At 46.5% G+C, this 26,138-nt stretch overlaps 1 protein-coding gene across 1 annotated transcript in view; it reads left to right on the top strand.

Annotated features, from left to right (window-relative positions):
* Positions 1 to 26,138, top strand: part of Tenm4 (teneurin transmembrane protein 4) — a 735,358-nt gene that overhangs the window by 598,399 nt on the left and 110,821 nt on the right. The window contains 2 exon segments of the mRNA XM_052714273.1: positions 2,322 to 2,522; positions 21,164 to 21,349. Coding sequence (XP_052570233.1) covers positions 2,322 to 2,522; positions 21,164 to 21,349 — 387 coding nt within the window.

Here is a 26,138-nt window from a genome sequence, read left to right as displayed (position 1 = left end):
AGCCTGGCCATGTGGGCATCGTCATTCATTAATGGGCTAAGCTTCTGCCAGGAATCTTGGCTCTGAGAAAGAGGAAAAGGGGGCTGTCTGGCATGCTTTCTAGAAAGAATCTAAACCAAGTTAGCCTACCTCCCAGACACCTCCTCCCTCCCAGGCATGCTGGTTCTTCCTGCATTACGCACAGCTCCCAGGAGATAACCCATGTTCACGAGGCTGTCTCAGTGTGAGGGAAGAAAACAGCTTTATCTTTTCTTGGAGCTTCTGTCACCCAGAGGCCCCAAAGGGGGCAGATCCAGGCCACTCAAAGCCTCTTTGGCAGAGTATCACTGTAGCATAGCTAACAGCCCTCAGTTGAAGATTGGGGCTCAAGGCCAATGCCATTCAGTGAGTTCATCAAGTCTAGCTGGAGTGCCAGGAACTACCTTGTCCCTGCCATTTGGAACTCTGTGAGCCCCCCATGCTTCTGAGTTACCTAGAGACCTGAAGACCAACTGTCTTAAAAGGAGGTGACCCCTCACCAGCTCCTCCTGGTCTTTATTCTACTGAGACTGTGGGATTTTTTTTCTGGTTCCTGGGTCCCTCTGTTTGTGGAAAGACAGGTCTGTAATGTCAAGTACATTTCACTAAAATTGATACCTTCCCAGCCTGCAAGCTAACATTGAATATTTACAGGATCCACACTGAGGGCACCCTGGGGTCCTCAGAGGCAGGGTCAACCAAAAGCAGGGCCAGGCACTCACAAAATGGGAAAATACCTTCATAGGTCTCTGGGTAGGACACGCTGAGTTGTTTCCTGTCAAGTTGGAAAGCTCTCTGGACCAAGGGAATTACCATAGTAGCCTAATGGGCTGGAATAATCCTTCCGAGGTTCCGGGATCTGAGGCCCGTCATGAGAATTTATCACTGTTGTTGTCTTTATTATTTTTAATTACCCGAACTTCAGCAGGTCATGCTTTAGCCGTTACTAAATGGTGTCTGGAGACCATGAGAGAAGAGTCATTTGCCTACATTGGGCTTTATTAATTCCCCACATTGTCCTGTTACTTTCCCTGTTTTGATTTGGTTTCTATTTTTAAAGCCCTTCATGTGTTTATGCAAGCATATATGCACAAATGTATTTTTGAACCAGTCTGATCACAAGAGAAAATAGCAAGTGATCTAGACAGGAGAGAGAGACTGAAATGTAAATTCCTTCTGTAGTGCCTTGGAAAAATTACAGAACAGAAATAACAGATTAAGTAGAGCTACATAAAATGCTTAATACCAAAATGTATCACAGATGAGCATCTAAATGAATGACGGTTTTTGCTACTGTCACTACTCTGGTTTTAACGCCAGTTACTCCTGGCCCCCGGCCTTCTCACTCTCCAGTGAGATTGTCAAGTCAAACTCCTTTTAAAACTGAGATGACTGAAGAGCCTTCTCTGAAGACTAGCCTTCAAAACAAATGTCCCAGAATGCTCTCCTTTGTAAAGTCTCCACCCCTTTGTGCCTGTGACTCTTTTATACCCAGACCAGGTTTCCCAGTCTTTAACATAAAAGTCAAATATTCTGGATTATAAATGAAATTAGTGCATTTAAATGTCTGAATTATAGATGAGCCCATAGTTTGCACAAATCTCACTACTCAAAGTCCTGAAAGGATGGAAAAATAACCCTCTGTGACATTATAGTCCATATAGTCTCTCAGGTCCTCATTGTCACTTGGTCCTTATAGTGACCTGATAGGTAGGAATTGTTGGCCATGTCTGTTTTATAGTTAGAAAGTTCAGAACTTCCATTCAAGGAGGGATCCTGTCTTAGTTCAATAAGACAGAGAGCAGTAGAGGAAGACACCCAACATCTTGATCCACATGTGTGAACACATATACCCACACACTCATGTGCATGTACCATATACATGTACACACACACACACACACACACACACACACGAGGAAAATCCTTTCTGCTAGAATTTATGTGTGTGACCTGGCATAAATTATTTAGCCCTCTGAGCCTCAGTTTCCTCATCTGTGCCTCCCTCTCTTACTGCAGTTTTAGCAAACATGGCAGGCTCCGGGTGCCATGCTGATGCTTGATATATGTTTATACTCAGTTCATCTCACAAGCCAAAGAGCAGAGACTTGTAGCCGCATTTTACAGGTGAAGAAACAGCCTTGGGCAATCAGGAGCTCAGGTTCGCCATTCACGGAAGGCCTGCTTTTCACTGTACCTGCAACCAACCCGAGTGGACAGATCACTTTAACAGCATGCCCCTTCCCAGGAGCCTCACTCTGCTGTCCCAGTATTCACTGTACCATCTTCCTTCCATGTCACAGTGGACTGCATGGACCCCACATGTTCCAGTCGGGGTGTCTGTGTGAGAGGCGAATGCCACTGCTCTGTGGGATGGGGAGGCACCAACTGCGAAACACCCAGGGCCACATGCTTGGACCAATGCTCAGGCCACGGAACCTTCCTCCCAGACACTGGACTTTGCAACTGTGACCCAAGCTGGACTGGACATGACTGTTCCATTGGTAAATATGGGGGAAAGGGTTTGGCATGGGAGGAGGGAGGGTTCCACTGTTACATGTGCCCACTCAGCCCTAGTGGGTGGTGTGGCCCTGCCCTCAGTCTCCTAACCATGGACTCCTCATGTTGTGGATTTTTCTTCTTCTTCCCTGCCTTCTACACTTTGATGCCTCCCCTTTGGGTGAGCAAAGAAGTCAAAAGTCACATCCTCAACTTGTCCAGCCCTGGGATTCTCAACAGTGTTTTGGGTACTTTTGTATAGCTCTGAACAGAATAGCGAGAGAATGACTTAAAGGAGGAGAGATTCCTCTTAGATCACGGTGTCAGAAGGTTAGGTCCATGACTGCTTGGGGCACACCATCATTATGGTAAGAGTATGTGGTGGAAGACATTCTTTACCACATGATGGCTGAGAAACAGAGCAAGAGACAGGAGGGGGACAGGGACATGATACCCACAGGGCATGCCTACAGTGACAGTATTGCTTCCTTGCCTGGTTGCTGTGATACAATACCTGACAAGCCACTTCAGGAGGGATTTATTTTGGATTATAGTCCCAGAAGACTCATTCCATTCTGGCATGGAAGATATGCCACAGGAGCTCAGCTGGAGGGCCGTATTATTACCAGTAAGGAAGCCTCAGCAGGAAGTGGGAGTAGGCTCTAAGCCCACCCCCAGTGACACATTTCTTCCATTAAGGCTGTACCTCTTAGAGGCCCCACAACCCTCCCAAACAGCACCGGCTAGGGGCATAGAATTCAAACACCTGTGCCTATGGCAGACCCCTCACATTCAAACACTTCACCTCATAGCAGTGACCTGCTGCCTCCAGCAGCATTCCAGCTCTCCAAGTTTCTAGAACATTCCCAAGTAGCATCATCAGCTGAGCACAGAGTGTTCAGCAGACGAGCCCACAAAGGAACATTTCAATTTTAAACCATAGCAAGTGTCATTTATCAGCACTGACAGTGGCTCCTATGATTTGAGATGTATTTTACTGGGACTTATCTGGTGCCAAGGCCACAAGGGATCCTAAGAGCGCTGCAGGAAATAGGGGTCATGGGGAGCACCTTCCCCACCATGCTATCTATCCTTTTAGTTTCATCCTTTCCTTAGAGTGAAAGATAAGCTCAGTGTGGATGTTAGGGTCCTCTGTGCCTGCAATGCCTTTCTGGCTTAGAGCTCTACTGGACAGTAGTCACCATGAATGAACAGTAGCAAATGTGTCTGTTAGTGGATGCAGCCCCAGGACTCAACATAGGTCTACCTACTTACTACATCTGCTTGGTAAAGTTGCTCGGATGGATGGATGGATGGATGCATGGATGGATAGATGGATGGATGGACAAGCACATGACTGGGGCATCTGGTTCTACAAAGGGTAATTCTGTTGGTAACCTCTTTGTAAACACCCTCTGATTAGACCCTCCCAGTGTGGGGACTAAATGAGAACATGTGTGAACTAGTTCACACAGCAGCGGCAGTAGTAGATTTACATCGTACAACTCATGTCATCCATAACAAAGCCTGTGGAAGAAAAAAATCAGCCTCCCCCTTTCCAACTTACACCACATTCTAATACACCTACTGTATGCTTTTTTAATCAGATGGGATGGAGAGATAAGAAAGTATCTGCCTTGTAGTGTGTGCTTTCTGGGAAGTAGGGAAGGGAGACTTACCTCGAATAGCTGTCCGACCATTCCATACTGTTAAAGCAAAGCTCAAGTCAGCTCATTATGGTCTGGATTAACAGTTCTGATCCTGATCAAGAGAGATGGCTATGATCTCTGGCAAAAACTAGACCCATGCACCATTCATGCCTTTAGAAAAGCTTGAATTACCTTTCCTGCTGAATGGAGAATTGCTGTTCAATGCACAGTCTAAATTGGACTTTTATCCCTGTTTGCAAAGCTCACGTAAAGACATGATTGTGAGCACAGATGTGCAGTCTCAGGAATAAGTCTCTTTATATAGCTCTGTTTATTGCAATATAATAAATGGTCCCCTTAAAGCCACGCTGCCTTGTATTGTTCATTATGTGGCCGAAAAGTTAATTTACGATGGGTCTATAACCCGTGCCTTGCACTGTTAATCCCCAATGAAATTCCACAGCCTGGGAGGAGGCAGGGATACCTTTGGCTGAGCTTATTGAGTACTCTTCAGTTGGGCCTGCAAACAATGATGACAAAACCATTAGAAAAGGGGGTTAGAGAGATGGCTCCATGGGCAGACGCTGTGCAAGCGTGAAAGTCAATCCCCAGCACCCATGTAAATGGCCAGGTGCTACCTTATATATCTAAAGCCCCAGTACTAGGTAGAGGGGTGGAGACAGGTGGATCCCAGGGGCTCTCTAGCCATCCAGTACATCTCCAGGTTCAGTCAGAAATCTTGTCCCAAAAAATAAAGTTTCAAAGTGATCAAGAGAGAAAACCTCTGATCTCTCCACACATGTACTAACACACACACACACACACACACACACACACACACACACACACACACACACACAACTGAAAAGGACTTTGAATAGATTCATTGATCTCATCCTTCTTAGTCATAGGCCTCATGGCCATAGCTGATACCAGACATGTATGTGGACTCACATAGAAAAGCATAGGAGAGTCCCATGCTGGGAGGAATCTCTGAGGCAGATAGACCTGGGTTCAAATCTTGGCTACTTACTAAGTATAACTTTAGACCAGTTATATCACCCCTTAAGCCAAAATAAATGGAGATAATGATAGAACCTACTTCTTTGTGGGAATTGTTTAAGATAATGTTAAAGAGAGCTTAGCTTGCAACTTGGCCCATATGTGCTCAATAAATGTTATTGCTTGTTATGATTTGGTTAAAACACCCATTGGAGAAAGTACCAGGTATTCACAAAGATATCTGAGGGCAAAGCAAGAGGGAAGCTGCAGTGTACCTCTCAGAAGTGAGCACTTTGTCTTCAAGTCTCTAGTCTGTAACTGACTAAATGGCCCTGTGCCTGCTGCCCGGGCAGGAGTTTAAAGATGGCTACTGACTTAGTTATTATTCCCCTTATTAATAGTAATGACATACTGTGTTTGTTAAGTACCCCATGGCACACCAAGACATTTCGTATAGGAACACACACACACACATACACACACATATGTATATATATATTCATACACACACATGCACACACACTCACATACACTGCACACACACACTCACACAAATATGCATACACACACATATATACATACTCATACACACTCACATACACTACACACACACACACTCACACAAATATGCATACACACACACACAGAGCCATGAAAGATAGAGATGGTGGTGAGCACAGAATCATATGCATGCCTGTGATAAGACCTGGGTTGGCTGTGACTCACCTAAGGCACACTGGTGAGTTAGGAGATGAGAGTCAGGCACAAGCCCTGGGTTCAAGGTCTAGCCTGCTTCTTATTGCCCCATGCTGCCTCCTTCCAGGCACTATCACTCCTCGGCTGTCACTTCACCTCAGGAAGCCAGTGGGTCTGCCGCAGAAGAGCTGTGTAACGCTGGCTGGGTGACAGACAGTACTTCAATTTCCTTTTCTGAAAGTACAGAGGCACTAATACAAATCACAGTGGAGTGTGTCATCATTACGTTAAGTCATTTTGCACACGCATGCATAGTGGTGACCATCACAGATTAAGCATGTGATGTGTTTCTGTAACCTTCCTTCCAAGGACTTTCACTGAGAAGAGCTGTTCAAGAACCATTAGTGAGGCCTAGCAAGAGACACCTCGTTGCCTGGACCCACTACAGCCAAGAGGCTGTCCTCATGTCCAGGGACCTTGCTCGAGGACTGCGGCCTCCGTTACAGAGCCCTAATAGGAAGCCTTGTTGCCCTTCAGCAGCTTCAGCCAGTGGCTGAGCCCCTTCAACCCTGTTTTCTCCTACATTCGATTTACCTTACAGACCTGTTGTGAGGGCAGGTGAGAAAATGTCGGTGAAGTAGTTCTCCCAGAACCCGGCCCAGCGCTGCCTGGGTGATTTATGATTCCTGCCGCCTGGCACAGGAGGTAGGCACAGATACCGCTGAGTCTTCGTCAGGAGCTGCAGGCCAGCGGGCTCATCCTAAGCAATCCTTACACCATCCTCAGTGCAGACGGCCAAGTGGATGGGTTGACAGAGATAACTGTGCTGGCTGCCTCCTAGGGGAAAAGACTGTCTCCTCCATGCTATGAGCGTCTGGCACCAAGAACAGGATTTAATGAAGGTAGCATAAGTCAACATGCCCCGTAATGAAATGTGAGCTGACAGGGTCCTCAGCACTTTCGTGAGGACTGTGGAAACAGTGAAGTCAGATCTTACACAGCGTTTACTCAGGTTCTTGCTTCCCAGAAACATCTCCTCAAACCCAGTCTCATTCACATGGTCCTCCTTCTTGACAAGCCAGATAAGGTAGCTGGGGACAGACTCTCAGAAGCCACAAAGTCAAATCTCTTGCCTCAAATATGCCACTGACTAAATCCTTTGTGATATTGATGCTGATGATAAGGGAATATGATCTCCACCCCCATTTTATAGAAAGGAAAGTCTTGGGGAGGAGAAATGACTTTCCCAGCTTTCCAGAGACTGAGTTTGAATTAAATCTGGCCCCTCTCTATCTAAGTCTTCAGCTCTTGCTTCAGACACTTTTCCATCAAAAAGAGGTCTCCTTGCCAGTATCTTGCCCTTTCTTGACAAGCAGTAGTATAGACTGTTAATCTACAAGGCCATCTGTTTCTTTGTGCTCACTGCAGACCAGCCTTCGAACTGCATGCTCTGTAGCCATTAAGATGGCCAGAATTCATAAGAGCCCCATAAAGGTAGTTGTGATATCGAGGGTGATGTTGATTGTCAACTGGGCAGGGTCTAGCACAGTCATGGAAATGAACCTCTGGTTACATCTGTGAGGCGGTTTCTAGACTAGGTCAACCGAGGTGAGAAGACACTCCTTAAATGTGGGCGACACCACCCCACGGGCGGGACTTCCCAGGCTACATAAAAAGCAGAAAGCCAGCTGAGCACCAGTGTTCACTGCGGCTCTGCTTCCTGACTGAAGGTGCTGTGTGTGACCAGCTGCCACCAGCCATTGTTGGCATAACCTCCCCCAGCCCAATGGACTGTAGTTTTGAACCGTGAGACAAAAGAAACCCTTCCTGCCTTAAACTGCTTTTGGTAGGTTATTTTGTCTTATCAGCAAGATAAATAACAAACACATGAGTGCTGCTCTTATTAACACTGCTGGATGAGGAAACATGAAGCTTAGAAGGATTGCTCCCAGTGCCCACCGCCTTTCATTTAGTGAGTGGCAAATGCCAGCCAGACTTGGGTGTAGTCTTTCCTAAATATGCTCATCAGTTTTCTGTCACCATGTCAAAATGCCTGAGAGAGGATCAAGTAAGAAAGAGCCAGGCTTAATTTTGTCTCACAGTTTAGGAAGTTCAGTCCACAGCCTCACTGCTTTTGGGTTGGTGCCAAGGCAGCACACTGTGTGTTGGAGCAGGAGCTGCTACATTGTGGCTGCCAGGAAGTGACAGAGGGAGGGAACAAGAGTCAGGGTCCCATTACTCCCTCCCAAGATGTGCCCCAAGTAAACTAACGTATTTGTGCTTAGTCTCACCTACTAAAAGGTGGTAACACCGCAGAACGGGGACTAATCCTTAAACATATGGTCACTGGGGCCACTCAGGATCCAAAGCATAACATTAAGTATGGTGGTAATCTGAGTGCTGTTTCGTGGCCATGTCTCTCAAGACAAACTGAACAACATGAGGTCAGGGTCTGTTTGTCAGTATCCCAGCACAGGGCTGGACACCTATTGGGTTCTCGTGATTAGTGCACTGAGTGTCAAAGTGAGGGGGGGGGGGGGCAACAGAACCCCAAGGAGTGCAGAAGAAGGGCTACAGCTGAAGCTTTCTGGGAAAAGCCCAGCATCCTAAGATGGACATTTGCACTGTCTCGTGCCTCCCTTTCCCGTTTTCACTCTCTCCCTTCCCTTCTGCCTCCACTCACTCCACAGAGCTGAAGCCAAGCCCTCAGCTCCATTCCATCACAGTCCAGACCTCATTCCTCTTGGTCCCATACCTTTCCTGGACAAGGACCAGCACTGGCTCACCTCTTCCCAGCCATCTCCCTGGGGAGCAACTTTCATATATATCGGGTACACTCCTTATGTACCCAGCCTCCACCCAAGGGCTTTAGCTGGTTTTTCTTTGGCTCAAGATAGAGGGAGGGGGAGGGATGACTTTATCCTTAAAATCAGCAAAGCCTACTTTTCTTCCAGAGTCTACTGGCTTCTAAAATCAATTCAGGCTCTTTGACACTTTCTAGGCCCCAATGGCCCCAGGCCAGGTTCTTCTTGGGTCTTCCTTCTCACTCTCTCCCCAGAGCCTCTCTTCTCAGCCTCATGGACTGAGTCTTCAGTCCCCCTGCTCAGCAAGCTCTCTCCCATCTTATCTCCTGTAGATTACTTTTATTTGAGAGGAGCCTGTCACTGTGTTTTATTCCTCTGGGTTGCTGGCTCACAGAAGCAGTACATGGCAGAGATTCTTGCCTGTAAAATGCTCATGCTGGTAGTTTATGATTCTTGTAATTTCATTGCACTTGAATTTCATGGAATAACAGGTGGAGATGCATCAGAGACTGCGTGGCATGGGTTTGAAGGCAGCATGTGCTATCAGTAAAATCATGTGGGATTTGGAGTAGGACCAGGCTATATGGTCAAGCCTCAACTTATCCCAAGGGTGACCTCTGGCCTCCACACACGTATGCACATACATGTACTTATACATACTTGCACAACACACACACACACACACACACACACACACACACACACACACACACACACACACTAGCACTTATGCACACCAAAATCCTGGATTAAATTCTTTCAATGAGCCAGGCATGGTGGTGCATGCTTTTAATCCCAGCACTCAGGAGACAAAGACAGGTGGATCTCCTAGAGTTCAAGGCCAGCCTGGTCTACAAAGAGAGTCCAAGACAAGCAGAGCTGTCTCGGAAAACAAAAACAAAACAAAACAAATGCTTCAATGAGCCTGAACTATTTCCCTTTGAGACTCCACTTCTTTCTTTGCTCTCAGATCTACCCGGCCTAGGTTCTTCCAGAATTTGGATGGAGACCTTCCAGAATTCAGATTTAGATCCTCCGAGCTTCCACTCTCTATCTCTCTCCTTCCTTACAAAAAGAAAAGAAGAAAATAAAAAGAAAATCACAAAGCATGTAAAAGAACAATAAATAATTGGATGGATTGGCTGGATAAGAAGTTGAAAAGCTCTGTATTAAATTAAGTCATAATCGACAGCAAAATGAACTAAAGGCTTAAAAAAATAAGCTGAAAGTAGCATCAGGGTTAAGAAAAATTAAAGCTCTGAACATAGCCATTGCATTAGCGCTAAATTTTGAAAATGGTAATTCAATTTTATTTACGAGGCAAAATATAATTACATTTAAATTTGAGGGAAGAGAATTTAATTCTTATTAATGACAGAAAGACAGAGTGAGATGCTTTAATGCCAGAAAAATTGTCTGATGTTCATGGATGGGAGAGAAAATTAGATTCGGCGTCAAGCATTCGCCCCTGTTACAAGTCTCATTTGTGTAGCCAGAATTGTTCTCTCTCTGAGAAACATTACCTTCTCAGCCCAGAAAGCACTGTGCCGACAGCCAATTAAACATCAAAAGGAAATGATCAGGCCGGGCTGTTTCTGTATAGGTATGTTACAGGCCGGGAAACTCAAGGTTAGAATTTCACCAGCGGAATAATATCCATTGAGACTTGACATTTCCCATACCCCTTCCCAAAGCCAGTGACAGCCTAAGTATCAAAGTTCAGAATAATAAATATCTATGAGATTGACACTAGTGTAGAGGAGAGTGAGATGGGGGAGGCAGGGAAGAGCCCACCCGTTTGGCTGGGAAGTAGCAGAGGTTTAGACAGAACGAGATGGTCAGTTCCCAGCACTTAATCAAAGACTGGAAAATTGAGCCCAGACAGGCACACTGCTAAATACTGCCAGAGTTAAAGGTTGATAAAGCAAAAGCTGGCAGCTTTGTAATTTAACAGAATTTCCCTCGACAGCCCCGGAACATTTTCTATCAGAACTGGAGCCTTTCAGTATGCAAATAGAAGCCCTCCTGCAATTGGACTTCAGCGTCAGGCTTCTGTTTGGATGCTCGGGCTGACACTTTGTAGCAAATCTCCAGTCATCTTCCTGAATCAAACTGCTGGTACGATAACTTGTAATTTAAAAGAAGAAAAAAGCCTGTTCTTTGAATGGAAATGTTACATTTTACAGAGCCCCTTCCCATATGTGCTTCATGATTTATTCAAACAGCAGCTACCTAAGCCTCTGACATGGCAGATGGGGCTGTTCCCAGGAAACCAGGGTTCAAGGGACTTGGGTGACTTGCCCAAAGATACTTTGTGGAAACCAAGATTCAAAGCCAGGACCCTCTGGGATCAGGGTTCATATTTACCCCCCATGCAACTCTTTCACTGACGACTGCGAAGGTCTGTGCTAAGCTGACAAGTCAAGGCATCAGGATCATGCCAATCAGCTCATGTCGTGCCAGGAACCATGTGTTTCAGTTCTGGTTCCTGTTGCCATGATAAAATACCCTGACAAAAGCAACTAATTGGAGAACGGGTTTATTTTAGCTCATAATCCCAGGTCAGAGTTCATCAGAGCAGGGAAGTCAAGGCATCAGGAATTCGAAACAACTAATCACATCACATCCACAGATAAGAAAGCAAGAAAGGAACACATGCATACCTGTGCTCAGCTCACTTTCTTGAGTTTGTTTGTTCGTTTGTTTGTTTGGGTTTTTTGTTTTGTTTTTCGAGACAGGGTTTCTCTGTGTAGTTTTGGTGCCTGTCCTTGATCTCACTCTGTAAACCAGGCTGGCCTCGAACTCACAGAGATCTGCCTGTTTCTGCCTCCCGAGTGCTGGGATTAAAAGCATGTGCCACCACCGCCCGGCTTTCTCGGGTGTTTTACAAACTAGAACAGGGACAACCCAGGGAATGGCACCACCTACATTCAGGCTAGGACTTCACGTGTTGTAATCCAGACGCGCCCACAGGCCAGACTGATCTAGACAGTCTCTCATTGCAACTTTCTTCCCGGGCAACTCTCAGTTGTGCTGAGTTGATCATTAAAACTCCCTATGGTGCCATAGAAATCGATTCCAAGAAACAGGAAGGATATGTGCAGTTCTTTCATCTGGGCTCATATGGGTAGCTTCTTGGAGGGGGGTCAGAGTTAAAGTGGGTGACAGAGATTGGTCAGTCTAGACAAAAGTAATAGTTCCTTGCTGCAGCCCACCGTAAACACCAAGTATTTGTAGCATCTGCTACAAATAGATCAGGGTGTTGTTCTGGGCATTTCTAGTAATGTGGCACAACATCTTAGGTATTTGTGGTAGCAATGAAAGAAAGAAGTGATGGAGAACACAAGCAACAGAAGGTGAATGGCCTTGGGAAAGTTTGAGTTTTTGTCTGTCCTTGGGAATCATGAAGGAATTTTAAGCAGTGGTCTGACATGGGTAAATTTGGTTTTAGAAAGCTAGCTCTAGGGATTGGGGGGAGACGTTCAGGGCTGAAGAGAACTTGCTATGCATGAAGACCCAAGTTCAAATCCCCAGCACCCACATTAAAAATCCAGGCATGGCTGCACAGCTCTAAATCCTCATCACTATGGGAGGCAGAGGCAGGGTTTCCTGGCTACTAACCTAGCTCAGGATTTGCCGAGAGATTCTGTCCCAAAGAAATAAAGGGGAGTGATATATTGGGACACTTAATAACCTCTTCTGGCTTCCTCAGGCTCATGCATGGGCACACACTCACATGTGCACATATCACACACACACACACACACACACACATGCACACACACAAATGATAGTAATAATAGTAAATAAATAAGGAGAAAGATTGTATAAGACCAGTATGCTGTCTGAAGTACCAAGGGGACATCCAGGTGGCAGTGTCTAGAAAAACTAGGTAGATGGACTCATGACTAGAAGGGGGCCAGGATTAGAGATCTTTGGGAAGATTTGGCATCATCTTTCTCCTCAGTTTACCCCCTTTAGCTCTCTTGGAGGAGTTTGGGGTGAGGGATTTTCTAACTCTGCCAAAATATGCATCCTGGTCATATTATTTGGCTTCTCTTCTCCCTGGCCCTTTCCTGGTTTGTTATCCTGCCAATTCAGACACCATGCAGAGTCCTCTTCTGGGCTGGGTTTGAAGCCCTCTAATTAGGAAGCCAGCTCACCTCCAATTAAGATGAATAGCAGTGGCTTGCTGCTTCTTGCCAAGGTGCTTTGTCAGGACTTGAAATCGAAGTTCTGGAGGAAATAGGTGTGAAGCCCTGCTCTGTGCCTCCATCCCGGGTTTCTCGTCCCTGCCTGGTCTGAGAGCTCTCTAAGCTCCTCGAATGAGGTGAAAGGCCATGTGCTTTCCAAGGCTCATTAGCTTTGTGCCTTCTTGGTCTATGGAGCAGAGCCATGACTTGGAGCAGTTTTGGCTGGAGGGTTATAGGGAGGGAAGTTGAAACGCACAGGAGAGTGGCTGAGTTCGGCCTCCATGTCTAGAGGAGACTAATTACTGCAGGGACGTATGTCAGAGGCTCTTTTTGTACCTGCTTCCTCTCCTGGTTTCTTCCAGAAACCTGCACTGAGACAAAACAACCATCTGCTCAGCTTGCAAGGGAAGGAAGGAGGGGCTGCCATACTTGGGTAACGATAGTTTGTTGGAAGTCCAAGGAGATTCTCACCCTGGGGAGAAAAATTAACTGTACTCTAATAACCTACCATGTGCTGGGCAAGTGGCTGGCTTTGTGTTAGTTTTTGCACATGGGTTCCTTAGAGATAGGTCTAATTTTATATTATCTCCACATCCTGAGCTTCTAGGGATATCATGTACATAGCAGATGCTCGGCATATTTTTGAATTACTTTTAAACTTCTGGTGGAGAGTCGTCATTATCACAATCTTAGAAATGTCACAGATAAGGCTCAGAGGTAGGCAGCTCTTGTTCTCCACAGGTGGGAAGTGGCTGAACACACAGCTCCTTACCTGACTTCGACCCTTTGCTCCGCGCGAAATCAGAGAACCTTGGATAATGACATGGTATACTCTGGCCCATGCCGGAAGTGTGGCAACACAGAGAAGTAGTGGGAGACACATTTGCCCATTTGCCGTGTGAGACTCGCCAGGAAATGCAGACATTAATCTGTGATGGCAGAGCCCTCCAGGCAATGCCTGTAGACGAATGACCCTGAGAAAATAGTGCATACAGGGATGCCCTGGAGTGTTGGGAGCAGAAAAGATGAGGCTGCTTCTGATCAGGATTAAAGGAGGGGGACCCAAAAGGGAGCTGGTGTCTGAGCGGGAACTGAAAGAGTGTTTAGACTTGAGCCTATGTAGATGGACCCAAGGAGGGCCACGTAGGAAGAACCCACCCAGAAGCTCAGAGGAAGGGCCCCAAAGTACAGTGGCTGCTCTCCTGTGGCATTGGCAAAGATGGCTGTACATGACCGCTTTTCTGAGGTAGATAACAAGGTCTTGCTCAAGTACTGGCACGTCTGTCACCATGTACAGAAGGCAAGTCTCCCTTATCCTTCTTGCCTTGTCTTCCTGTCCATAGAATGGCTAGAAGGTTTCTGAGCTGTCTTCCCATGCTCTAACCACAAAAGCTGCCCCTCTGAGTCCTCGGCTCTCCCTCCCTTGACTCTCCATCCACTTTGAGAGGATCTCCTGGTGACAGCCTGCCACCTACAAGCCACCTTCAGCTCTCCCCTGGCTCTCCCTCCTTCTTCCGTTTCTACCCCACCCCAGGGTCGTAGGCCTCTGGCTGCCTTATTCACCACCCAGTTCCCTTGTGTCTGTACCTCTCTTTCTCACACACCTTGCAGTTCCCAGGCTCACTCAACTGCTCACTACCTCTGGACATATAACCCTCCAGTAGGCAGACTGTGCATGGGTATGATGGGCAACCTCTCCCATGGCCTCCAGCTACAGTTCTCCACACACGCAGAGTTATAGTGCTCAGTCCACAGAAGGGCTATCTCAGTGTTCACATCTATTCACCAGCACTCCATTTGGCAGGTATTCTTTCCCCCTACTTCCTGAGGCCTGACACTATTGCTTAACCCCTCCCCATTATTCTGGATGGTCCCTTATACTGTCTGTGCCCCATACATCTCTCAGCCTGTATTCTATGCCCAAGTGATGAGCTGCCTACAAAGCCTGTTCCTCCAATTACACTCTGGGTTCAGTGCTCACCAACTGTTCAAAGACACCCCAGTGGGATGCCATCTCCTTGTTCCCCTCCCATCTTGGAATCTCCCTTCCCCTGGCTATTTCCAGTACACAAACATGATGTGCTTGCTGAATAATAATCATTTACTCCATGGAAGGTGGAAAGAACATGAAGCACCTTCCTCAGACTTCATAGAACTGGTCCCAAGACCTTGGTATCTTTACCTCATTTTGCATGTTTCTATGTGATTTTTGAGAAAGCAGGGGCATAGAGAGATGAAGCAACTAGTCCAAACCACATGCTTTGGGTGGGTGGATGGTGACATGCTAAATGATGAAGTAGCTGGTTAGACAGACAGACAGAGAGTCTGGTGCTTGGGCAGATGGATAGAGAAAAAAGCAGAAGAGAGGCGGTTAATCTAATAGGGTTTAGAGTAGGGTGAGGAAAGAGCCTTGGTTTCCAATTTCAGCAGTCATGTTGTTTAACTCAGGCAATGATCTACTAAACAATTTATACTCACAGAACACTGTCAGATTGCATCAGAGGCCTTACCTCAATTGATTGCACAATTGACGGACCAAGAAAGCTAGGATAGGCAGTCATCTTTCATTCTCGATAATAGACTGTTGAGCAAATCACTTCATCTGCCCAAGCTGTTTGCTCAGCTGGGGTATAGGAGTGCAAATCTAACTGTCCTGAGGTGTTAATGAGGGCAATATGTATGAGCACCACCAATGACTCTGGGACATGTGGACACTTCGTTCCTTCCTTGTTTTGACTCATGCTGGCTAGTGTGACTTGGACTTAACATCTGCCAAGATTTCAAAGATAAGTAATTAGACAGAAAATGCTATCAGGAAACATTTTAAACTATTAAGCCCTCTACTGAAATTTCTAAGGTCATTCTCCAAACCTCAAGTCCAACATGGAACCATAGAACCCCCTTAAGGGCTCAATACAGACTTAGGAAGACTTCCCAGAGGTCACACAGGGCAGACTGTTTCCACCCCCAAGGAATTTCAAAACCATCTTCACCTCATTTCCCTTGTTCCATTGGCGTGTTCAGGCATTTGGGTGTGGTGCCCTCTCTACTCCCAGTTTATGCCAATGTACATCTTTCCAAGTAGATGATACTTTATGAGGAAAGTGTGCATGAATCTCTCCCATTAGAGTAAAGATACAGCTTCACCTACCAGCTTTTCTAAAGAATGAGATGCCAAGTAAGTTCCCGCAAATTGAAACACACCTGTGATAGGTCCCAGGCTTCATCTTGGCTTGAATGGAGATCGGTGGTTAATGAGAGGAGCCTGGGGCAACTTTTCCCTGATGTATATACACTTTGGGGCATAATTACCAATAATCAACTCTTACATCTTTTCCTATCCTTTTCGCCTGTTTCTCATGTGTCCACTTCCTTCCGTGTCATAGACAGGTGATGGGGACAGCTCAGGGGGTAACACAAGGGAGATGGGTCTGCAGGTGTACAGACCAAGACGTTTAACAGTTACAGAGTTCATAAAGATTGGAGATGGGGGTCTTAAGAGCTTATCTGCTGAGAACATTGAACCTCTGTTTGAATGTATTTGATGGTAATTTTTGTATATCATGGCCCTGAGATGGGCTTGAACTAACAGACATGGAAGTGACTTCTCCAGGAAGCATTTCTTTATCTCTCTTTGATCGTTCAACAGATCAAGTGAAGAAGTATGTATGAGAAAGGTTAAGGAGTTTTCCCCGGGGCCCACAGCTGGGAAGTTTGGTGTTCCCATCTGAACACAAGTCCACCCTACCGCTTGTGTGTCACAAACAATTACTTTCCAGACCCTGGGGTCCTCCGCATTCAGACAGAAAACTCTGCTTCTGATGGCATGAAAGTTAAGAAGCCATTGCCCAGTGTTTTCTTACGTTAGGCGTGAGGCGAACATCAACATGCACACTGATCTTTCGACTTTGCCACATTTTCCATGTCTTATTTCCTTTTATCATTAAAAAAAATAAATACAAAGTACATGTGAAATTTATCATGTTCTGACTGTGCCAGGCATAGATTTTGTGCTAGGCTTCTTACTTTGGGGCATGCCAATTCATCTAACCTGAAAGACCTAGGTTACATCCATCTGCTGTGCTGGAGCAAAACTCTTAGGGGACAGGGAAGCAAGGTTTGTCAGGGTTTGATTCTCAAGTCCACTGTCACTTTTGCCCTTAGGAAATTACCCATGCAAGAATGAGCCCGGCAACAACATTCTTGAAAGTGGTTGATGCCCACCCCCCACGCCCATTTAGAAAGAAGGAAACCTGAGATTTAGAGAGGAGCTGTGACCCACTTTCATAGGAGACTGTTTCTGTTATGTAAATGGCATATGAGCCGTCAAGGCACATTCTAGAGCTTTGTCCTGTTTGGTTCTCACCATGCATTCTGTGAAGTTTTATCTGCTTTAATGTCAAGGCAGAATCTGAGAAGGAAAAATAAAACAGCTCCTTTCATTTCACAGGCAAAAATAATAAATCAAAGTTTTGAGGGGAAAAATAGAGACTACAATCTGAAGCCAAATGGTAAAGTAGAGTCTCAGGTTTCTCCTCCCGTCATGCATTGAGGGTCTCTTCCACTAGGTCAAACAGGCTTTTCTGTGTTACCATCAGTTAGCACCCCATAAACATCAAGGTCACCCGGTTTGGGCCCCTTCCATTAAAATGTGCAAGAGCTCACAAGTCAGCTTGTAAAGGGCCTGTGGAGGAGTACCCAGCCACCAGGCAGCCTTAGACAATGGGAGAACATGTCCAGCATAAACCAGAAAGAAAGTAGAGTGCTTAGACGTGATCCAACTCCGCATGCAAAGAACAAAATGCAATGTCATCCTGGGAACTCTGCCCGGAAGATCCCATTTCATCTCATGGACTCCCAGGATTAGAATTGGATGTAACAAAGAAAAAAACAATGGGGCCAGAGGGGTCGGCTGGATCTTTGAGGAAGGTCTCTCCTGGGTATGTGTCTTGCTTATTCTGAGGCATCATTTAAAGAAATGTCTGCTTTGCTGGACTGCATTGTTTGAAGGATGCCAAAAGAAGGAAAATGCAGGAGATGCCTGCAAGACCTTATCAAGCGTCCGTGGACTGTGTAGCTCTCAGAAGCCACATCTCTAAGAAGGACAGTAACAAGGTGTTCTCACAAAATTGTTGTAAGAATTAGTGAGAAACAGTATGTGAAATGTGCTTTGGAAAGTGTGAAACTTGATAGGAGTGTTAAATCAAAAATATCTTCCCCCACGTTACCTCGTGTGATCTAATACCAGGCCAGTGAGAGTAGTGCAGTGGAAGTTATTCCCCCTGTTTTACAGAAATGCAAAGTGAGGCTCAATGGATCGTATAATGCAGTGCAATGTATTCAGTCAGTAAGTTACAAAGCCATGGGTAAGTCCTGGATCTGTCTCCTCTTTAGATCCATGGTTTTAATCCACTGTAGCCAAGCAAAAAGGTCCAGGCATTAGTAATGGCTATGTGCAATACATATGCCATATTCATATATTGACTATTTAGAATGCCAATATCACTTTTGTTTTATGTGGACTGTGCTCTCTTGGGGCAGAGATTGTATCTCACTGGCCTGTGCATTTCCAGCACTGGGCACAGTTTGGGCTCAGGGTAAACATGTGTGAGAAATCACTACAAGTGAATCAGTAGGATTCCCTGACCCTTAGATCAGGCACGAAGTCACCTCTGCAGTGTGGCTCTCAGCATTTTCCTTATACAGAGGAAGGAAGGGAAGCTCAGAGCAACTGAGCAGGTCACCAGGCTAGAGGTCAACACTGCCTAATTAAAAAGTCTGAGGAGAAGCCCACATTCTGTGTCCATAACTTCTGCATCTGGAAAGTCTACCAACTGTAGACTGGAAACACAAGTTTCATCTACACTGAATATACATTTCTTTTCCTTGCCACCATTCTCTCCACAGATAGCAAACAGCTACAAACACAGTTGTTTGGGCATGAAAACTAAGCTAGAGATGATTTAAAGTATAGAGGAGGCTGTATGTCCATTAAACACACATGTACTCTTTTATCTAAGGAACTTGAGCACCTATGCATTTGGGTACTCAAGAGGTTAGTGGTGTGGGGACCAAGCTCCTTTGATACCAAAGACGGAGGGATGACCTCACCTGTTAGCTAAGACTTGAAGGCCTGTAGGTAAGTGTAGGGCAAAGCCTGGCTCTCTGTTCTCTGCCTCTTCATGCCCTGCCGCCTAAAACCCCACAGCTTTGGTCTCAGCTGCTTACAGTTCTCCCAGTTCACACCTCAGTGAACAGAAGTACTATCTGCTGTTTACTTTCACACCATCAACTGCCACTTGGAAAAAGTGCTGGCCAAACCCAAACAGATGCTGAGTTCTTCTTCTCTCCCAGGGTGCGCAGCCAGCCCCCAGAGTCACCAGGTGGTCACTGCCCTTTGAGTGTGCACAAACAGATGGAAGTGTCAGAGATATGACCCAACCCATGACCCACAGGGGTCTGGAGCCTGAAGCTTGTTGCTCTTTGTCTTTGGGAAAGCCCAAGATGTTGTCTGAGGAGAATGCCAGCCTGGAGAGCTGCTGGATGTGGGACGTGAGTTCCCCAGTTCCATCTTCAGCCTGCAGAGATGCAGAGAGACAGGCTTGCTGGACATTGAGCCAGGCTGAGTGGCATACACAGGAACTCTCAGCCCTCGGGCCCTTGTCACATGGGGCATCTTGATCTGTCTGTTATTTAACAAACATCAATTCAGGAACAGAGGTGATTGGAGGAAGGAACCTGAGCCCGGGGCTGCTGCAGATCTGACTGTAACATGGAGAAGCACCTTAAAGTGTAGTATGGGGTGGGGAGAAGCAAGCGGCTAACCACTGGTGAATTGCAGGAGACTCCTTAGAGGAGGAGAGACCTTGAGCAAGCCTTGGACCTGCTGGTTGTACTGTGTAACATGGAGGGTATTGTAGCATAGAATCTGTCTTGGTGCCCAACAGCACTTTAGACATCTTCAGGTTCCCCTACTCTATCACCCTCTACTGTGATAGAGACAGCATCTCTCACTAAACCTGAAGCTCAACCAAGCTGGCTAGCTGGGAGACCCTGAGGCTGCAGGTACTTATAGCCATGCCAAGCTCTTACGTGGGTACAGGGGTCACAAACTAAGGTGACTTACGCTTACGCAGCAAACACTCTTACTGAGCCTCCTCCCAGTCCCTTTCCTTTCCTTTTGTAACAGTGCCTAGACTATTAGCAACTTCTAGACCAGCAGTGCCTCTGACAAGGGAGAAAAGGGTGAGGACAGCTTGACATACATTCCACTTAACCCAGTTGCAAAAAATTTCAAATTGTTGCGATTTTCACATACATTGGAGGACTGTTGGGCCATGAGGCATGAGTCAATCAAGTTTAGGCCTCCATCGGAGCCCTGGAGAAGATCCTGCAGGGAGGGGGTGCTACACAAGTTTCCTAAAAAGCAGTTGCAGTTTAGAAGCCTGTTGGTCCCAGCTTTTCAGGAAGCATGAAGCCGCTGCTGACTTGGAGCCCAAGGGACTTGTGAATCGGGCCCTGTGTGTTTTGCACCCACACAGACCAGCCTTTGTGAAGGACAAGGCAGCCCCACTCTGGCCATGAAGTGTCCTCCTCCCCCAGCTGTTTACTTTGGAACTGAAAGCTCATTTAAATGGTGCCTGGAGTTGAAGGCTGGAGACTAAATCCAGCATCATCTCAGGACAAACCTAGATCTGGGACAACCCTGAAAAACACTCGAGTGAACCACCCTCCACCCACCTCCCAAGCCCCCATCTCTCTCTCTCTTTCTCTCTCTCTCTCTCTCTCTCTCTCTCTCTCTCTCTCTCTCTCTCTCTCTCTCTCTCTCTGCCTCCACTGGAGTCCAGGCTGTAGAGAAACTCTTCATGGGGTCCTCGCCAGGCCCACAAGCACTTCATTTGGTGACAGGGACTCATTGTCACTTTGTTTTCACACATAACTGGTTTTTAATTAAATTTGACTTTTTCTCACATCTGTTCAGAAGGCCGGTCCCCTTTGGAAGTGGCAGGCACAAAGGCAGGGACAGACTGGCAAAGGGAAAAGCAAACAGAGCGGAGCTACACAATCCCCCCCCTTCCGACTCTGGTGACGAGGCTAGTGCTGGCAGGCTTCTGCTGAGGGCTTGTTCTTGGCGGTCATTGTCCATGGAGATTACTCGGCCAAGCCTCTGGAATCCCCCATGGCTCACAGAGCCTAACTAGGTGGCCAAGTGTGACCCTTGTTCCCAGCAACAACTGGCTCAATGAGTTTTTGTTCTCTCTCCTCCCACCCCTGCCCCTCTGCCCCTCTTTCTTGCCCACAGAGATCTGTGCTGCTGACTGTGGTGGCCATGGCGTCTGCGTAGGAGGCACCTGCCGCTGTGAGGATGGCTGGATGGGGGCCGCGTGCGACCAACGGGCCTGCCACCCTCGCTGTGCAGAGCATGGGACCTGCCGGGATGGCAAGTGTGAATGCAGCCCCGGCTGGAACGGCGAGCACTGCACCATCGGTATGGCACACATCCCAGGGCATTTTGAGTGCTCTGCAAGACACTTCGGGGCCAGTCTGGGCCTCCATTGCATGCAGATAGATGCCAAAAGTCCTTTCATCTGATGACATTATGACTGGCTTCTCCTGGACATCAGTTGGGTTTAAACACCATCTGTCATTTTCAACACGCATCCTTCCAGTTTGCATTCCCCACGTGGCATCTAGCTGGTTAGCAGGTTTTGCTAGTGAGCCCTTCCTGAGCTAAAGGCAACATCGCTCTTTGCCCAGAGATGAATTAAATGGCAGCGGTGGGCACGTGCCATTGCCCCCTCGGAATCTCAATTTCATCACCTGTAGGATGGAAAGAATATCGCAAGCAAAGAGCTTGGCACAGGGTGGCACAGGGTGGAATACTCCAAACACGTAGCCATCGTTAGCAGTTTCATTATATGTCTGTGTGGATCCTAGTAGTATCTGAGGCTCCTGAAGAGGCCTCTAATCCTGGCGAAAACTCTTCTCCAGGGTCCTTAGGCTACATCTGCATTCCTCTTTCCCCTGCCCCGGGCTTCCATCCTGTCTGCATCTGTCTTCCTTTCTCCTCTCTGGGGGCTGCTCCACACCAGTCCCTGCTGAAACAGCACTGTCGGCAGCTTTAAAAACAAGCTGATCACTTCTTGCCGTCTCTCTGCCTTTCCTGCTGGCTTTGTTGATTTTAAACACAGCCAGACGTTTCGCTTGGTTTATTATCCTGGAATGAACACTCACCAAAAAAAGCTCTTTATTGAATCAACTGCTTTGTGTACGCGTTTTAACTTCTTCCCTTTCCTCTTTTTTTTTTTAGAAAGGGCTTGTGATCAGATGGTAAGCACATGGCTTTTATAAGCGAGATTCCAGGTGCCTCTCAGTACAGAAAGTGACCTCTTGGGCCTCATAGAAATGGCAAGGAAAGCCCTAGCTCTTGAGAGACAGAGGACTTCTAAGCAAAGAGCACACTACCTTGTATCCGTTCCTCCTGTTTTACCATTACTTCCTATCTTTGGTCCCCGGCAACATCACCAAGTTAATAAACAGCCATGGACCATGTTATATTTATTAACGATAATGGCTTCTAATTGTTGAGTATTTATGATGTGCCAAGCACCGTGCCTAAGGCTTTAACTGCATCATTTTACACTTCTAACAATGCAAAGAGGTATGGATTATTTTCTCTTTCTCGGGGACCTAAGCGTAAAGGGCATATAACTTTTTAAAACAAGAGTTAGAAGCTTGCTTTTTCCCTTCCCAGCTGTTTGCCCTGCAGTCCTTACAGCTGGTACCCAGGTGTCCACCAGGCATCCAGCTCAGGTCCTGCCCAGAGGCTGGGCCCTGTTGGTCTAGTCAGGCTCAGAGTCGCCCCACTTTGCCTTGGCCCATGTTCCTCAGAGATGCCTTCATATTGGTGACACAGCTTTCTCTCCCCCACAGCCGACTGTGCCACCCCGTCTCATTGTGTGCTACTTGACGACTTCTGTATGACAGTGTCATCCTACCTCAGGTCTGTCTTGGAATTCCCTGAGTGAAGAGGGAATCTTGTCGTCTGAGAGCCTCTGCTTTCCTCTCTCCCTTTCTCCGAGGACAGCCTAACCTTTCAGCATCTTAACCCAGAAGTCCGTTCCCATTTAAACAAGGAATCAGGTTCCAGAGAAATGGCTCAGGTAGTAAACTGCTCGCCTTGCAAACATTAGGACCTGAGTTCAAACCCCAGAAGCCATGTCAAAGCTGGGTGTGGTGGCCCATGCCCGTAATTCCAGCACCAGAGTGGCAGAGGCAGTAGGAAGCTCAGAAGCTAACCAGTGTAGCCTAACTGATGAGCTCCAGGCCAATGGGAGGCCCTATCTCAAATAAGATGGATAGTGTTCCTAAGGTTTTTCTATGGCCTCCATGCTGTGCACACATGCTCTCTCTCTCTCTCTCTCTCTCTCTCTCTCTCTCTCTCTCTCTCTCTCTCTCTCTCTCTCGTTTTTGTTTTGTTTTGTTTTGTTTTGTTTTTGAGATAGAGTCTCACTATGTAGCCCTGGTTGTCCTGGAACTCACTATGTGGACTAGGCTGGCCCCAAAAGTCACAGCAATCCACCTGCCTCTGCCTCCCAAGTGCTAGGATTAAGTGTGTACCACTATGCCCTGCTCACACACACACATTTTAAAAGAAACAAACAGTGAGAACTCAAGGAGAACACGTTTTTCATCCCTTGCTTATGGAGTTCTGAGTTTGCTTTGCCGAATTCCAGAGGGTATCTGCCCTCTATAAGAGAGACTTCTCACCTGTGTCAACTGATAGACCTGGAGGGAAATTCTCCCTTGGTCTCACTGTAGAGGATTATGTCAGAGCTTATGGGCAGGCTGGGCTACATCTGCAGTAGCTAGTCATTGGACCAGCTTTAGGAAGATTCCATTTATTTTGGCACCCAGCAGCCCTGCCCTCCTTTCCACCTCCCCTGCTTGCCCCATTGTTCCCCTTTAAGAATGGGTTCTTCTTGGGTTGCAGATGATTTTTCCCTTTAGATGAGAAATGCATCAAGGTTAATGTGCAAAGCAGAAGAGAAAGGTTGGCAACCATAAATATCAAAAAAAGAAAAAATGTCATAGGACACAGAAGAGGTCATGGGCTAGTCACAGTGGCTCGGATGAAAGGACTTGGGCTTGGAATTCCATTCTCTCATTGTGTGGTGAGCATTCTCTTTGTCCTTGTGTAACTTCCCTGCATGGCTCCCTTCTCTTTTGGGGTCTCTGCTGTGGCCAGCTGCATCCCCGTGAGAAACCCAACACCCTCATGCTGAAGGAACACGTCAGTAACCTTGTAGGATAGAAGGGGTTGGGGGCTCAAGTTAGAGAGACAATCATGAGTACCCCCTTTCCTTGTTGAAGTGGTAAGAAGAAGAAATCCTTTTCTTTTTTTTAAAATCCCTGTGAGCATCATGTAGGGGAAAGAGGGTACTGATGTGAGAAGTCAGAGATGTCAAGCATTCAGTTTTTTCATGTCATCAGTTCACTGTGCCAGAATGGGTCATTATCCTGCAGCTAGTGCCTACCCTGCCATCCGGTTTTCTCCCAACCGGAGAAGACGCTGGTACCCTTGATGCTGATTCAGAGACCTCCGTGCGGTGGAAGGGAAAGACTCAGGGTCTGTTTATTTACACACTGCTGCCCTCCACAAACAGGAAGGAATGACATGTTTCCCTTACAGCAAGAAGGAAACACATAAAGACCAAGATAACTCAGGCTCTTTAGGCCAAGTCCCCAGCAGAAGAAACTTCTTCCCTCGATGACACTTCCCAGAGTGGAATATTATAGTAGACATCACACAAATGTGTCAATGGCATCTTCCTTATTGACAGGATTTTTTTTTATTGTAAGAATGCGCCACTTGGAGTCCCACCCCCTACCGTGCCTTTGGTGAAGAATCACCCACTTTTAGCACCTAGAGGATAGGTCTCTGGTGAGATTGTCCTGGGAAAACCACATGGATGCCTGGGACAGTTTCTCTCTCGATGAATCACAGGATGTGCAGCTGGGTGATGTCACCAGTGATGATGGAATTCCAGCCCTCTCCTCCACCACCCATCATCCCAAAAGTGGTTCACCTGAAACTGCTCCCCAAAAAAGACGGATTCTTCAATCTTGTTTTTTGCTCCTTCAATACAAATGCTTTCATTTGCATATGGGGCACTCACTTGCATGTGTGGAGCTGTGTTTTCCTAGTTTAGAAGCTAAGGTAAGATGGACTGGCATGGCTCTATTCGTCAAGTATATGGTACATACACAGTCATCAGAAGTGCATTTTAGATGTCTGTTCCAGGAATGTTATGGGTCCCGCAAGTCCAAGGCTTGACCTCTAATTTCTTTAGAAACGCTGAAAATCATTGTTAAATTTAAGAAGGTGTTTAATATTTCCCCCTGTTTCTGAAAACACTTACATTTTGGATCAATTCTATGGTGATTATTCCATTCACCTCAGCGCCCTTCATCTATGAAGCCTCAAAACACGTGTGGGCAATGCCAGCTTCTGATTTCATTTATAAAATCCAACCTTGACCCCAAAGCTGTGATTGCGGGAGATGCCAGACATTCAGAATTATTTACTGAGCTTCAGGAGAGCTGTCCAATCACATAAACCCTGATTCTTAAACAAAAGCCTCTTCTGGGAGGAAAGATCAAAATAACACTCTGATGATGCAATCACTTGAGTGAGCAAAACCAGACTTCATGATGAAGGGGAATTTTAAAGAAAACTACAGAATCTTCCAGAGCACTTTGTCCACTTTTGAATGGTAGCTCTCAGGTTTCACTTCCTAATCAGATTGTTCTTCAATAAGAGCTCAGAAGCCACTCAGGAGGTGTCAGTACCCGGGGTGATGACCCTGTGCTGTTCATCCTCCAAAGCTTTTTCTCACAACAGTGCCTGAGACCCAACAGGAAAGGCAGAGAGGAGGAAAGAGCACACAAGGATCCACCTGGAGCTATCAAAGTAGGAGTCTGATTACGGGTGTCTCTGGGAGATGTCAGCACATGTGATAAGGATGGAAAACTGGAAGGAAATAAATGAGATTTGTGGAGTCATTTCAGGGTGGGAACCACTGACCATTCATCCAGCAGTCCTGCATTCAAGGAGAAAAAGAACATGAATTTGTTAGATCTTAATAAGACCATCACATTGGTAGTTGGTATCTGCCTGAAAGACGTTTGGGTGATTATAACTAACATACAGCCACCTGCTATAATGATCTCTGCCTCATCTGTCATAGTGTGAACCAGTGATGCAAGTCCTAATG

The sequence above is a fragment of the Peromyscus californicus genome, unplaced genomic scaffold (genome assembly GCF_007827085.1).
Source record: "Peromyscus californicus insignis strain IS unplaced genomic scaffold, ASM782708v3 Scaffold_4__1_contigs__length_199733344, whole genome shotgun sequence".
Lineage (NCBI taxonomy): Eukaryota > Metazoa > Chordata > Mammalia > Rodentia > Cricetidae > Peromyscus > Peromyscus californicus.
The sequence above is the reverse complement of the archived record's forward strand: the minus strand, read 5'-3'. Positions and strand labels throughout refer to the sequence as shown.